Source organism: Lissotriton helveticus, chromosome 10 (genome assembly GCF_964261635.1).
Source record: "Lissotriton helveticus chromosome 10, aLisHel1.1, whole genome shotgun sequence".
NCBI lineage: Eukaryota > Metazoa > Chordata > Amphibia > Caudata > Salamandridae > Lissotriton > Lissotriton helveticus.
Genome location: NC_136071.1, coordinates 1,979,230 through 1,993,290, shown reverse-complemented (window position 1 = coordinate 1,993,290; position 14,061 = coordinate 1,979,230). Strand labels below are relative to the sequence as shown.

Here is a 14,061-nt window from a genome sequence, read left to right as displayed (position 1 = left end):
CACTTGTTGTTTCATGTATTGATTATGGTAACGCCATTCTCAACGGAATCCCCAAGGTCCGTCTTGCTCCAAACAAAGCTGTGCTCAACCTTGCAGCCAGGCTCATCACAGACTGCGAACGCTTTCATCATATCTCCCCAGCGCTCAAATCTCCTAAATGGCTCCCTATCGAAGGCAGGTCTGCTTACAAAACTGCCTGCATTACTCATAAAGCCCTCCACCAAAACACTCCGCAGTACCTCTCCAAGAAACTCCTCTTTGCGGGCACCACACGACCTCTGAGAAGCACCAACGCCCTCCTCTAATCCCACCTCTGCATAAAAAGGAAGCCACACAATCTCGCTCCTTCTCTGGCAATGCCCCTACTATCTGGAATGTCCTCCCAAAAATCCTGCGCTGTAACCCCTCCTGTTCGAGTTTCAAAAAAAGACCTCAAAACCCACCTCCTCAATTATTATTGGGTATCCTAACCTGTGCCCGACTCCTGATCTCTTATCTCATGCTACATTTGTTCAGTAATATATGTCCTTCTTCCTGAATTCTATTCCACCTAATTCCTTGGAATGTACAGCTCCGGCTCTTGTTCATCTATCTTGATTTGTATGATGCTCATGTTGTTTTTACTTTGTATAGTTCACATTCTTGTTTCTTTACCTTTTATATGCTTTAACACCTTCTCATGACGAGCTGAGCTCGTCATGAGCACGGGGGCGCTGGGCACCTCCCCCAGCACAGCGGGGGAATTACCCCCGCACGGAAGGGGTTCATACCATGTTTGCCTTATACTATCCTAATCGTGTGAAGCGCTCTGATCCCTCTGGGCCTCGCCAGCGCTATTTAAAACTTTTTAAAATAAAAATAAATAAAATAAAATGAATGCGCCCGAGTCTAATTCGTTTAACTGAAGCCGACGGACCCCGCGGCATTAAATGCATTAAAGTGCTCGGTGCGCGGCTCCCGGGCTGGGTTTGGGGGCCGATACCGTGTATCACACGGGGGCGCCCTGGCAGTGGGCATGTATGTCCTCGTGGTCATGTATGGCTCATGTCATGTGCTGCATCAGCACGCGCGTCGCCTACACCTGCACGCAGAGGAGGCGGAGCCTGAAGCGCGCGAGTGGGCGGAGTCACGCTGGGGGCGGGGCTACGCATCAGCACAGACTGCCTGCAGGCAGAGGAGGCGGAGCCTGAGGCACGCGGGTGGGCGGGGCCTCGATATAGGGGCGGGGCTACGCATCAGCGCAGGCTGCCTGCACCTGCGCGCAGAGGAGGCGGAGCCTGAGGCGCGAGAGTGGGCGGGGCTACGCTGGAGGGCGGGGCTACATCCCAGGAGCTGCATCAGCACAGGCTACCTGCACCTGCACGCATCGGAGGCGGAGCCTGAGGCACGGGTGGGCGGGGCCACGCGGGAGGGCGGGGCTACGCATCAGCGCAGGCTGCCTGCACCTGCACGCAGAGGAGGCGGAGCCCGTGGCGCGCGGGGGGGCGGGGCCACGCTGGTGGAGGGGCGGGGCTAGCGGCAGGCGTGGCAGGCGCGGCCTCATCTTATTGGGCGGGGCGAGGGAGGCGGGGTTAGCTCGTGGTGCCAGGAAGCGCTGGGGTTTGGAGGCTGACGCATGCGCAGTGCCGTGTTCGGTTCCTGCGGTGGGTGTGTCGGAGTCAGTTGAGGACGGTGGGCGTGGTTGTCTACGCCATGACATCATTGGCTCTAGAGTTTGTTTTGATAGGCGGAGCCTGCCTCTACGCTACCTGATAATAGCCCTCAGGGATTGGTGGAGCCACGCTGAGCCCCTCCCTGACCTCACGCCGCGCCTCTCACGACGTCCTCGCTTCTGTCTGTGATTGGCTGGCGCGCCTCGAGGGGGCGTGACGTCACGGCGGAGGCCATGGGCAGCAGAGCGAGCGTGAGGGTGGAGCAGGGAGCCGGGGAGCCCGGTGAGGAGGAGGGAGGGCCGGGGCAGGAAGGGGAGGAGGGGCCGGTGAGGAGGAGGAGGAGGGGAGGAGGGACCGGGGCAGGGAGGGGAGGAGGGGCCGGGGCAGGGAGGGGAGGAGGGTGCCGAAATAAATAAATAAGGCGTGTGGAGGGCGGAGGAGGGCAGCCAGCTGAGGAGGCAGCTGTGTGAGGACCAGTCGGCTCTAACGCCAAAAAGAGGTAGGATTTCAAAACTAGCACGATGACGTCACACGCCCCTGTGCTGACGTCACACGCCCCTGTGCTGACGTCACACGCCCCTGTGCTGACGTCACACGCCCACCACTGACCCTGTAAGAGTCAGGTTGAAGCTCAGCAGCCAAAACCTGGAACTCATAACTGTCGTGATATCTATGAGGGACCTCTGACCCTGCGGCCGCCTTTAACTTCACAAACAAATCACTTCAAGCCTCTTCAGTGGCGCACAGCTCAAGGTGACTGGCAGCTTTCCATACCACTCAATGCCACTCTGCTCATTGCCCACAATTACACCACACAAGCCCTCTCCAGCCACATCATGTCTTTCTACTCAATGCCACGCCATGCAAGCCCCCACCCACACAGCGCCACTCTACTCAATGCCACGCCAATCCACGCAAGTTCTGCCATCCACACAGTGCCAGGCCATTCCACACCACACAAGCCCTCCCCATCCAGGCAGTGCCCCTCTCCTCAATGCCAGCCATTCCACACACCACACAAGCCCCCCCCATCCACACAGTGCCCCTCTCCTCAATGCCACGCCATTCCACACACCACACAAGCCCCCCCATCCACACACTGCCCCTCTCCTCAATGCCAGGCCATTCCACACACCACACAAGCCCCCCCCATCCACACACTGCCCCTCTCCTCAATGCCAGGCCATTCCACACACCACACAAGCCCCCCCCATCCACACACTGCCCCTCTCCTCAATGCCAGGCCATTCCACACACCACACAAGCCCCCCCCATCCACACACTGCCCCTCTCCTCAATGCCAGGCCATTCCACACACCACACAAGCCCCCCCCCATCCACACAGTGCCCCTCTCCTCAATGCCACGCCATTCCACACACCACACAAGCCCCCCCCATCCACACACTGCCCCTCTCCTCAATGCCAGGCCATTCCACACACCACACAAGCCCCCCCCATCCACACAGTGCCCCTCTCCTCAATGCCACGCCATTCCACACACCACACAAGCCCCCCCCATCCACACACTGCCCCTCTCCTCAATGCCAGGCCATTCCACACACCACACAAGCCCCCCCCCATCCACACACTGCCCCTCTCCTCAATGCCAGGCCATTCCACACACCACACAAGCCCTCCCCATCCAGACAGTGCCACTCCACACCATACAATGCCATGCCAACCTGCCACTTCACTCAATGGCACGCAAATCCACGCCACACGATGTTACTCCACTCCACACAATGCACTCCACTCTGATGCACAGTTTCCACATCAATGATTACAGGATTCAACCTTAAAACAACATATATACAATACTGGAAATCATACTCTCTTTTCCCCAAAAACAGTTTCCACATGCGCTGGAACATTGTGTTCTCCTACCCGCAATCACCTGTTGTTGTGCAATATATTCACACTGTGGGCGACAGACATCATTTAATTAGCTGGCTAGCCAGGGCAGTGGGCAAGCTCTCAGAAATATCTCTGTCAACTCTTTGTGATAAGTGGGAATCAGAAGGGGATAGAGTAATCCATGTTCGAGAATGGGATTGTATTCTGTATACGCTTCCAGTTTCCAAGTTCAAACTTGTACAGTTCAGCAGCCTTCATAGGGCATACCTTTCCCTTCCCACGAATAGCACATTTCCCCCAGGAGCCCCTACCTGCTGTTCTTGCTGTAACTCGGTAGAAGTAGAAATGCTATACATACACTATGCTTCTGCCTGTCCCAGTCACAATATTGGTCAGTGGTTATGTTGCTCTAGTTCAAATTCCTTAGAAAAAACAGAAGACAAGAGGCGTTTGGGAAACAGGAACAGTTTGTTTAATTAAACAGTTCGGCTGGGAGAACAGTTACAGGCATACGATCTGAGTATTGTCTCAATTTACATTGGGTTGTAGCTCATCTTTTATACAAAATTACAACAACCAGTAAAAGTTAATGGCATTTCATATATGGTGAGGTGTCATGTAGTTCCTACTAATCTGTAGGATCTGCGCACTGTTTGGACAACATAAACTAGGGGCTTGGTGCCAAGACTGAATCCGGACACCCCACAGGATATGTTGGCATATAGACCAGCTAGCTCACAGTGCCACCGTAAGCCCCCCTAACCTATTAGGGAGCGAATGTTTTTCTGGCAACCACTGAACATGACAAGCCTGACCCCTCAGCAATCGTAGAAACAGTACAGAACTTTTCGCTCAGTCACTCGTGCTCACTTATTCTCTGAGAAATATACAGAGAATACACAGTGGGATTTTTTCAATAATAATTATTGAACCAACGTTATACTTGCATAAAATGTCTGGGAACGGGATTTAGAACGGGGCTTGGGACTAGGAATACAAGAGGTAGCACACATGCTGCAAATCGCAGGGCCACATTGTATACAGAGGCAGCAGCTAAATATGATCGCTACTGCAATACCTAGAAAGGACAGGACTTTCCATCCCCATGCGGAAATTATATTCCAGAACCAACCGGACCATGTCCAGGTGCCTGGATCTTGATGTAACAGATGGGCAATTTTATGGAGTCTGGTTATAGCTGAATAAACAGACGGCGCGTTATTTGGAATGAAAATGCAGCAACTAGATCCGATGACTCTACAGGCCCCGCCCCTATCGGCCAGTATGACGTCAAGGACGAGACGATTTTGCAAAACGACAAATCTCATAGCAGATTGTTCTTCGGTTAAGTTACCTAGAGCAGAGGCAGTCTCATTTACTACAGCTTCAAGGGTTCTTGTTAACCTACGGATCAGTTTACTATTCTGGACAGGTCCTACAAAGAAGAAGAAACCTTTATTGAAATCTGTATACTGTTCTAGAGTAGTTTCAGTATAATCGACAATTGGGGACTCCCTTCTATGTCTAATGTGTACTAGATGTGTGTTTCTGTGATAATCAGATGGGGCTAGGAAAACAGGTGGCAGTAGGAAGGCAATGTAACAGGTTCCCTCCCAATCGAGGGGCAGACGGACATATGCAGTTTGACCACAAATAAAATAAGAATGACGTGAAGCTTTGAAAATAGATTTCCCACTGTCACTATACTTGATAACAGTAGTACATTCACTATGACCTATGTGTACAGAACCATAACTACGGACACATAATTCGCCTTTGACAGGTAGTACTGAAATAGCAGGTAAGTCTGGAGTAGTATCAGACTGAACATTCAGGACCATGAAATTCGACGAATAATTACCTAAATTATATACTTCGTTTTCTAGATCTAAACCTGTTCTGTGGGGGAAACCTTGCTTGTCTGAGAAACATGTACTGTTAAGAAAAGACATATCTGTTGAGGATGACGTTAACGTGGACCATGCTCCACACGAACCATTGTGTGAGAATGGATAAGGAAACAGTGGCAGAACTCCCTTCGGTGTCTGGAAAGGGGGGAGTCGACCACACACCCAACAATTAGTGGCATTGCTGGTCTGGTGTGAATAATGTAACATACGGATAAATGTGTTGTTACGCATAGCGAGGCGGTAAGAATATTCGTGAGGAGGCAGATCACTAAACGTGTGCTCTACTGTAGCATTAGCAGACATATTTACATGAGGAACTGGAAAACACAGGAAAAGTGCGTAGCTGGTGCAGGAAATCATTATGCTGAGAAATAATATGAAACTCAGAAAAACGATACATTGAAGTGAACTTCGACTGACTCTCTCACTATGGGGGTCTATTTTATACATGTCAGAAACAGTCTAACCGTTTCACCTAGGGGAGGACTTATACAATCAAACTGACTGACTTATTTTACTAGACCTTAGCTTTAACTTATACTCCTGTTGCGGAGTTTTCTCTAACAAGGGAGGGGTTGTAATAATGTCTTGTGCGGGACAGTCCTTTAAAACAATGTCTTGGCAATCTTTCGAATCCTGGAAATCCTTGGAAATGTTTTTGGAGACTGATTTCAATCCATTGAAAAGTTTTACATGAGAAAGGTGGACCCACCCCTTCCTGCCTTCCAACTTGACGGCAGTACGGGTGGTCAAGAGGACCTGACGTGGCTCCTTCCAACGTGGTTCCAGCGGACTTGATCTGTCGAAATTTCGGACCATCACAAGGGAGCCTGGAACGACCTCATGCGGTGCCACCTCGGTATTGTCTGGAAATGCGGCGGCAACCTGTGAACGACATGAGTTGAGGGCAGACATCAAGGAAGCTAGGTAATCTGTCAGCATATTACATGAAACATCAGTAATACTTCGGGGTCTAGGAGTACCCCACATGTTAGGGGGGCGGCCGAATACGACCTCATACGGGGACAGACCTGATCTGGAATGTGCGACCATGCGCATATAAAATAAAGCGACTGGCAGAGCTATTAACCAGTCTACACCTTTGTCCTTACAGACTTTTGCAATACGGATTTTCAGGGTCTGATTATGTCTCTCTACGAGACCGGCTGCTTCAGGATGGCGTACACAATGGAACTTCCACTGGTACCCTAACAAAAGGGAAACGTGTTTCATGAGTTCGGATGAGAATGGCTGACCGTTATCAGAATATACGACTCTAGGGAGTCCATATCTAGGGAAAAATTCACGAACCAACTGCTTGGCAGTGGTCGCGGCTGTGTAATCTGGGACTGGATATGCTTCTGTCCACCTGGACAAAGCGCATACAACTACAAGGACATACTTGAAACCTCGACATCGCTCCATCTGAATATAATCCATCTGGAGGACCTCAAATGGGTGGTCAGGGGGCTGGAAACCACCTTGTTCCACCGGAACACTTTTACCTGGATTAAACTGACAACATATCATACAGGTGCGGACTTTCTGCTTGGCTGCAGCTCGTAAATGCTTGTTGAACCAAATGTTCTGGATACTGTCTAACATAGCTTTTTCTCCTAAATGTGCTGGACTATGTGCGGTATTGATAATGACTTGAACCATAGAGTCGGGGAGAAACCATGTGGCTCTACCCTTCGTTAGCCATCCTTGATCTGTCTGGACCCCTCCTTGTTCAGACCACTTCTTGATTTCATCGGGAGTAGCATGTAACTGGATATCTATGACATCTTGTGTAGGGTCCTTAACTGTCATGCATGTAGTCGGATCTGGAGTATGTGTCTTGTTAACTGGAATGTCTGGAGTCTGTGCGGTAAGCTTGGCTGTGCGGTCTGCTAGATCATTACCCTGGGAGATAATGTCTGTAACTTTCGTATGTGCTTTGCATTTCATGATAGCAATGGATGTCGGTAAATGTATGGCATCTAACAGGGCTTGAATAAGGAGACCATGCTGAATCTTGGTTCCATGAGAAGTCATGAAACCTCTCTCCTGCCAGAGCACTCCGAAGTCGTGTACAACTCCGAATGCGTAACGTGAATCTGTGTAAACATTAACTTTCAGGTTCTTGGCGTGTATACAGGCTTGTGTCAGAGCGACTAGCTCTGCTGCTTGAGCGGACAGAGTATCAATACGGTGTGTTTCAATAACTTCGGTGTCAGTAGTCACTGCATACGCGGCGACTAGTTCTCCTGTACTAGTTCTCATACATGAACCATCCACATAAAGTGTCAGGTCCGGATCTGATAACGGAATATCTGTCAGGTCTTGTCTTGGTTTTGTCGTAATATTAACTACTTCCACACAGTCATGTGGGTCTGGATTTGAATTAACTGATGGTAACAGTGTAGCGGGATTCAGAACGTTGCAGCGTCTAATTTCTATGTGTGGCTGGAACAGTGTCAATTCATAACCTGTTAAACGTGCAATTGTCAAGTGCTGTGTTTGTGTTCGGTTTAAAAGAACTTCTACTGAATGTGGGACTTGTACTGTCAGGGAGTGTCCTAAAACTATAGAATCACTTTGTCTGATAGCTAGTGCTGTGGCTGCAACTGACTTGAGGCACGCAGGCAACGCCTGGGCGACTGGATCTAATGTGCTAGAAAAATAAGCACAGGGCTTGTTTTGTCCTGCTTGATCTTGTGTGAGAACAGATAATGCTGTACCTTCCCGTTCAGTAACGAAAAGTGTAAAAGGCTTACTGTAGTTCGGTGTAGCTAGAACTGGAGCTTGACATAGGGCTTTCTTTAACTCGTTGAAACTAAGTGTATGGTCAGATGTCCAATGGAGGACAGTCGATGCGGCTGCCTCCTGTGTCGTTAACTGTATCAGTGGCTTGGCTAGAAATGCATACTGGGGAATCCATTGTCTACAATAAGAAGTAAGGCCGATAAAGGCACGTACCTCCTTCTGGGTTCTGGGCTGGGGAAGACTCGCTATTAACTGGATACGGTCTGGTGTCAACTGCCTACCCCTCTTGGACAGCAAGTGTCCTAAGTATACCACTTGCTGGACACAGAATTGAAGCTTCGAAGGTGACACCTTGTGCCCCATCTCGGCTAGAAAATACAGAACTGTAAGTGATGCTCGCTCGCAAGCACGTTCAGAACGGGCTGTGATCAGTAGATCATCAACATACTGGAGCAGGGCAGTGTCAGTTGGCATGTGAATGTTGTCTAGTTGTCTCTTGAGTGCTTGACTGTAAATACTAGGGCTTTCTGTGAAACCTTGAGGAGCGCGTGTGAACATATAGCTCCTTCCATTTAAACAAAATCCGAAAAGAAACTGGCTGTCTGGATGAATTGGAACACTAAAAAATGCATTCTTGAGGTCTATGACAGTGAAAAACATGGCTTCGGAATCAATGGCTGTTAACAGGGAAGAAATATCTGGGACAACTGGGTACTGAGGAATAATACATTTATTAAGCTCTCGTAAATCAATCACTAATCGATATACTGGGGGTGCATTTGGATCAGTACGTTTCATGACTGGAATGATCGGAGAATTACATACATTGGAGTCAGTTTCTACAACTACTCCTTGAGCCATGAGCTCGTCAATAATTTTAGATAAGGCTGCTACAGCCTCAGGCAGCAATCTGTACTGCCTGATTCGTGGTAACACTACACCTGGCTTGAGAGTCACACGATGGGGTGTGATTTGCATATAACCTACATCAGTTGGACCTTGCGCCCATAAGTGCTGCGGAACATTAGACAATCTTGAATCAAAATCTCGTAATACATAGTGACCCTTAAAGTCACGTAGGAACAGACGTATTCCCTCTGGGGAACAGCAAATAACTGCACCTAATTCTTTCAGTGTCTTAATGCCTAACAGATTTTCTGGACATGACTTAGTAAGTAACAGATCAGTAGTACGGGACAATGGACCTACTTCTAGAGTAACTGGCTTTGATATCTCATTAACTATTGGTTTTCCTGAAAATCCAAGGGAAACATTTCTTGAGCCTGAGAGCGGAGCCCCTGGAACTTCGGCATGACTAATTGTGGTCCTACTTGCCCCTGTATCGATCAAAAACTTTCTGTCTTTCCCTAATACTTGACTATGAACATAGGGACCTTCTTGATCTACAGGTATCTCGATGAGAGGCAAGCCTACCTCCCTCTCTAGGCTGTTTCATGAATATGACTGATACTCTGGATACTCAGACTGTGCATACTGGTACATCTGTGATGTAACATGCTGTGTTGCAGCAATAGGCTGCGGTGCGGGAACTGTCTGTTGTGCATTCTGTGACTGAGGAATCTGTGAAACTTGTTCTTGTCTCGGCGGACGTGGTCTTTCTTTAGTCTTACCAGTAGCTATATTATGTTTCAGAACTGCACACTCGTTTATAAAATGACCTGGCTGTTTACAATAATTGCAGTTCCCTTTAACGGGAGCTGCAGGATGACTGGCTTGATTCGGACCCCTCTTCTGACTGTCTTGAAGAACAGTTTGTGCAACTAGCACTTTCATTTTCGTGTCTTTCATACGTTTTCTTTCGTGTTCCTGCTCTTCCCTGATTCTATTCTGGTGATACTGGAGCATCTGGGACGGGGTATTTGCTTGCCAGGTGCTTTCGACTTTCAAAACTCGATTTTTAATTTGTGGACTTGAATTCTCGACTAATTTGGTAACGAAAAGGTGAGGGTATGACTCACTACTTGTCTTGAGACCACTGTTGATACTGAAACATTTCTCAAATCTAGAATAAAAATCACTAATATCTTCATCTTGCTTCTGTTTACAGGCTGAGATTGCATCCCAGTCTTCTTTTCTCGTTGTCAATAATCTGGGTAAAACTTGAATCAATAATTCTGGTAATTCTTTACATTTATCTCCAAGACCGGTACCTGGTACTCGTGCCTTGTCTTCAGCTTCTAGAGCTGCCCAATCGATCTTTTTCTCTCCCACCTCCCATTCCTTTTCCTTTAGCTTTTCATACACCCCTGCGGGTAACAGGACCTTTAACATTTTAATGATATCTGGGTAAGTATATTCTCCCATACGGAGCATGTCTTTTAATTCTCTATGGAACCCTGCTGGATCTTTGTCATGACAGGGAATTAATTTCTTCATTTCAAGAAGTTCCATCTTTGATATTGGAGTGTATACAAACACTCGTTGCATTACGCCACCCGCCCCTTGGACTGGGTGGACTTCTCGTAACGGATTCTGTCTGTCTATGTAGAATGATTTACTTTCTGGGGGTGAGACATGAACAAAATGCGGGTTCAGAAACGTTCTGTATTTGTGACGCTGTTCTAGAATGACACTAATTAAATCGGTACCTAAACCTCTCCATCTATACTGGAGTAACTCGTTCAGGATATCATGCAACGGACCTGGATCAGAATGTTGACCCTCATACAGAGTGATGAGGTACTGGATCATATACATACCCACCAGTCGCTGCTCGGCTGGGGGCAATTTCAGAAACATTTGTGCCACTATTTCGTCTGGAAAAGTGGTAGAATCAGTAATCCATCGGACTGCTGATCGGGCTAGTTCTTGTTCATGCATGGTACTTAATTCACTATAACCGATTCGTGATTTCAGAATGTGATCGGTAGCTTGAAATACTTGTTCTAGAGAACCTTGTTCTGGTGCTGGATGATGAAAAATAGACTTGTGTTCTAGACGTAAATGACGATCTGGAAATCTAGATTTTCCCACATACGCTATTCTGGCGGAATTCTCGTCTTCCTCTTCAGGATCAGAGATACTTTCTTTCTCGCTTACTTGTGCTGCTTTACGCTGTTCGTGTAACCTTATTATTTCTTTACGAATTTTCTTGTACATACTTTCCATGGCACTGACGGTCTTGTGCTTACCCTCGGCTATATTATCACTCCACCTTGTCAGGATTCTCATTTCGGCAGAATCTTTAGACGGGTAATCTTGTTCTCTTATTAGACAATTGATCAGGAACTTTAATATCATGAGCTGGATCTCGGCTTTCCTTTGAGACATAATCTCGCCAATACTTTCTGGATCATCCCCTGTACGGATGAAACGATATATTCTGTCTAGATCTTCTTTCATATTCGGTAAGGTGACTAGATACTCGGTCACTTTTCTTACGCGGAATGAATATAAAACCATATTATCCTCGCCTGGGACTGGATCATAGCAACATTCGGCAAGGGATTTTCTTATTTCTGCAACAGACTGATATCTGGGCGTACGCTGTGATGCTTGTGCATGTAATTCGGCTAACGTTAAACGCTTGTGTGGCGGCGGGGTTTGAGGAAGACCTCCTGCGGCCCCTAGACTGGAGTCGTCTACTGAGGCTCTACGTCCTGGCAGAGTGGGAAATGGAACTGTAGGCTGGACCGGGGGTACCGTAACAGGTACTCCGGTGTCTGGAGGAGCGGGAAGTGCCTGATTTACAGGGACTGGCGGAGCGCGAGCAGGATTTGCATATTCTGGGACTGTGTCGTCCAGATAGGACGAAATAAAAATATCAGCTGCGGTCGGTTTGTGACGTAGCTTGGTCGGAACTAATGGCGGCGGGAAATTACTGGATGCCTCTGGGGTCGCTTTTGGCAAGCCTTCGGCAAGAAGAGGATACATACCCTTAATAAGGGCATGCCTCTGTCTGTCTGACTGTTCGGCTTTGACTTGTTCACCTATCTCGATTAATTCTCTTTCTTGGGCTCGTTCCTGGGATTCTCTACTTAACTCTGACTTTCTGACTTCCTTTTCCGTTCTTCTATGAGCTTCCTTGCGCCATAACTCGATGGCATCTTTCTGTGACTGTCTGGCTTTCTTTTTCCATAATGCTTCTTCTACTCGCATGATACATTCGGCATCCCATGTACCCGATACGGGCCATCTATACTTTTCTTCTAACTGTTTGGTATACTCTACCCATAAATCTAGATACAATATGGCGCTTATGCCATGTTTCTGATACATAAAGTGACCTGGACTGTCCCTAGGCGGAACAGGAACCGCTTCCTCTAACAGACCCTTTCTAGTTTTTAACTGACGTAACTTGGAAAATATAGGCATGACTGAACTGTAATCTGGACAAAATACAATACACAATAAAAACACGAAATCACATCGCACTCATACCACAACAGTAAATTACATGAAGAACATTATAAATAACAGTTCGAACAGAATATTACCTGGAATACTGAGAACAGAAAGAGAACAGATTTCTCGAGAACGGAACAGACTAGAGTTACTGGATGCACTGCTGTAACAGTGCGGAACATACCGGTCCCATAAAGGGACACATCAAGACCCGTATCCACCTAGGTGAACACTTCGTTTGTGAGTCTGGGCACCACCAACCCACGGACCAGGAGTCAATTTAGATTGGTCCTGTCTAGATACTACCCCAGCAATGGTACTCACCGGGCAGCACGGAACGGAAGGCCTCGGACGGGACTGGACGACGGACGACGAACTTCGGACTTCGGACTTCAGTTACAGGTGGGCCTCCGGATACCTCGGACCTTGTACTCTCGGCTTGGGCTCTGGTCGGGACTCGCCGCGTTCCTCCACCGTCTCGTTCGGATGCTGGACCGCCTCCTCCGTCTCCTCCGTGGGCCTGAGGGATACTTGAGCAGAAATATCTGCCACTGCGCAGAAGAGTTCCGTCACGACTGCAGAGGGTCAGGGGGTCGGCGTGGCTTCACCGACGCGTGGGGAAAGGGCAAGTCCCTGTTCGGGCGCCATTATGTGGTATATAAATAAATAATACCGGATCTATTTTTGGATGAATGAATGAATAACAGATAGCTCAATAAAATAAGAGTCAAGATTCGAGGTAGTAGGAGTTTCTGCAGGTTTATTACAGCATAAGGACAGGATCAGGACAACCTGCATAGAACAGAGGTGACAGGGCCCAGCAGGACAACTGGGGCCCAGCAGGGGAAAAGAGGCCCAGCAGCTGCTGGGGCTAGGTCTGGGATGAGTGCGCTAACATTCAATAACAAAACACAGGCATATATACATAGCGCGAACACATAGCATTACATTGCAGTAGGCGTAGCAGTGGGTGGAGCAGAAGGTGTGACGCGTAGCAGTCGCGAAAGATAACAGTAAAAAGAGGTGTAACTGGGAGTATACATAGACATGTGATGCAAACGTAACAGAATATGTCATGAATGGGCGGAAACTTTGGAGGGGGCTACCTAAGGAGCCGGGACCTCTAACCTAATGGTGCGCGTAAACTAGCAATGACGTGTTACTAGGAGAAGCTGGGGGCTACGAACTCTGTGCTAGGAGCAGAGACTAAAGTCTGGAGGGTCGGAGCGACATGTACCTAAACCCTATCTGGTATCTGGTGTTTAGGGAACATGTTGATATAAACTAGAAGTCATGAGGGGAAAAGCTAACTTGATTCTAAGACTGGACCATGCATTATTCTACATGTAGTGCGTGATGAGGAATATTAAATGACCATTAATACAGTATTTCTCTAACGTGGAGACGAGAAGGCTAGACAATGACGGAAACTATTGATGCAGTTCAGTAGCTTAGGAATGCAGAGAGGAGGACTGAACTGATAACTGGAACTATAACATACTTTTGGCAGACTCAGAGGCAGAGCCAAGCT

The 14,061-nt window shown here is 48.1% G+C and overlaps 1 protein-coding gene across 2 annotated transcripts in view; it reads left to right on the top strand.

The window, feature by feature from the left end:
* The first annotated feature begins 1,792 nt into the window (after positions 1-1,792).
* Positions 1,793-14,061, top strand: part of G6PD (glucose-6-phosphate dehydrogenase) — a 125,413-nt gene continuing 113,144 nt past the window's right edge. The window contains exon 1 of one of the 2 annotated variants that reach the window (XM_078664501.1): positions 1,793-1,934. In XM_078664501.1, the coding sequence (XP_078520627.1) occupies positions 1,886-1,934 (49 nt within the window). In that variant the 5' untranslated portion in view covers positions 1,793-1,885. Of the gene's footprint in view, positions 1,935-2,035; positions 2,152-14,061 lie in introns of those variants that run through there. The other variant, XM_078664503.1, reaches the window with a different exon arrangement.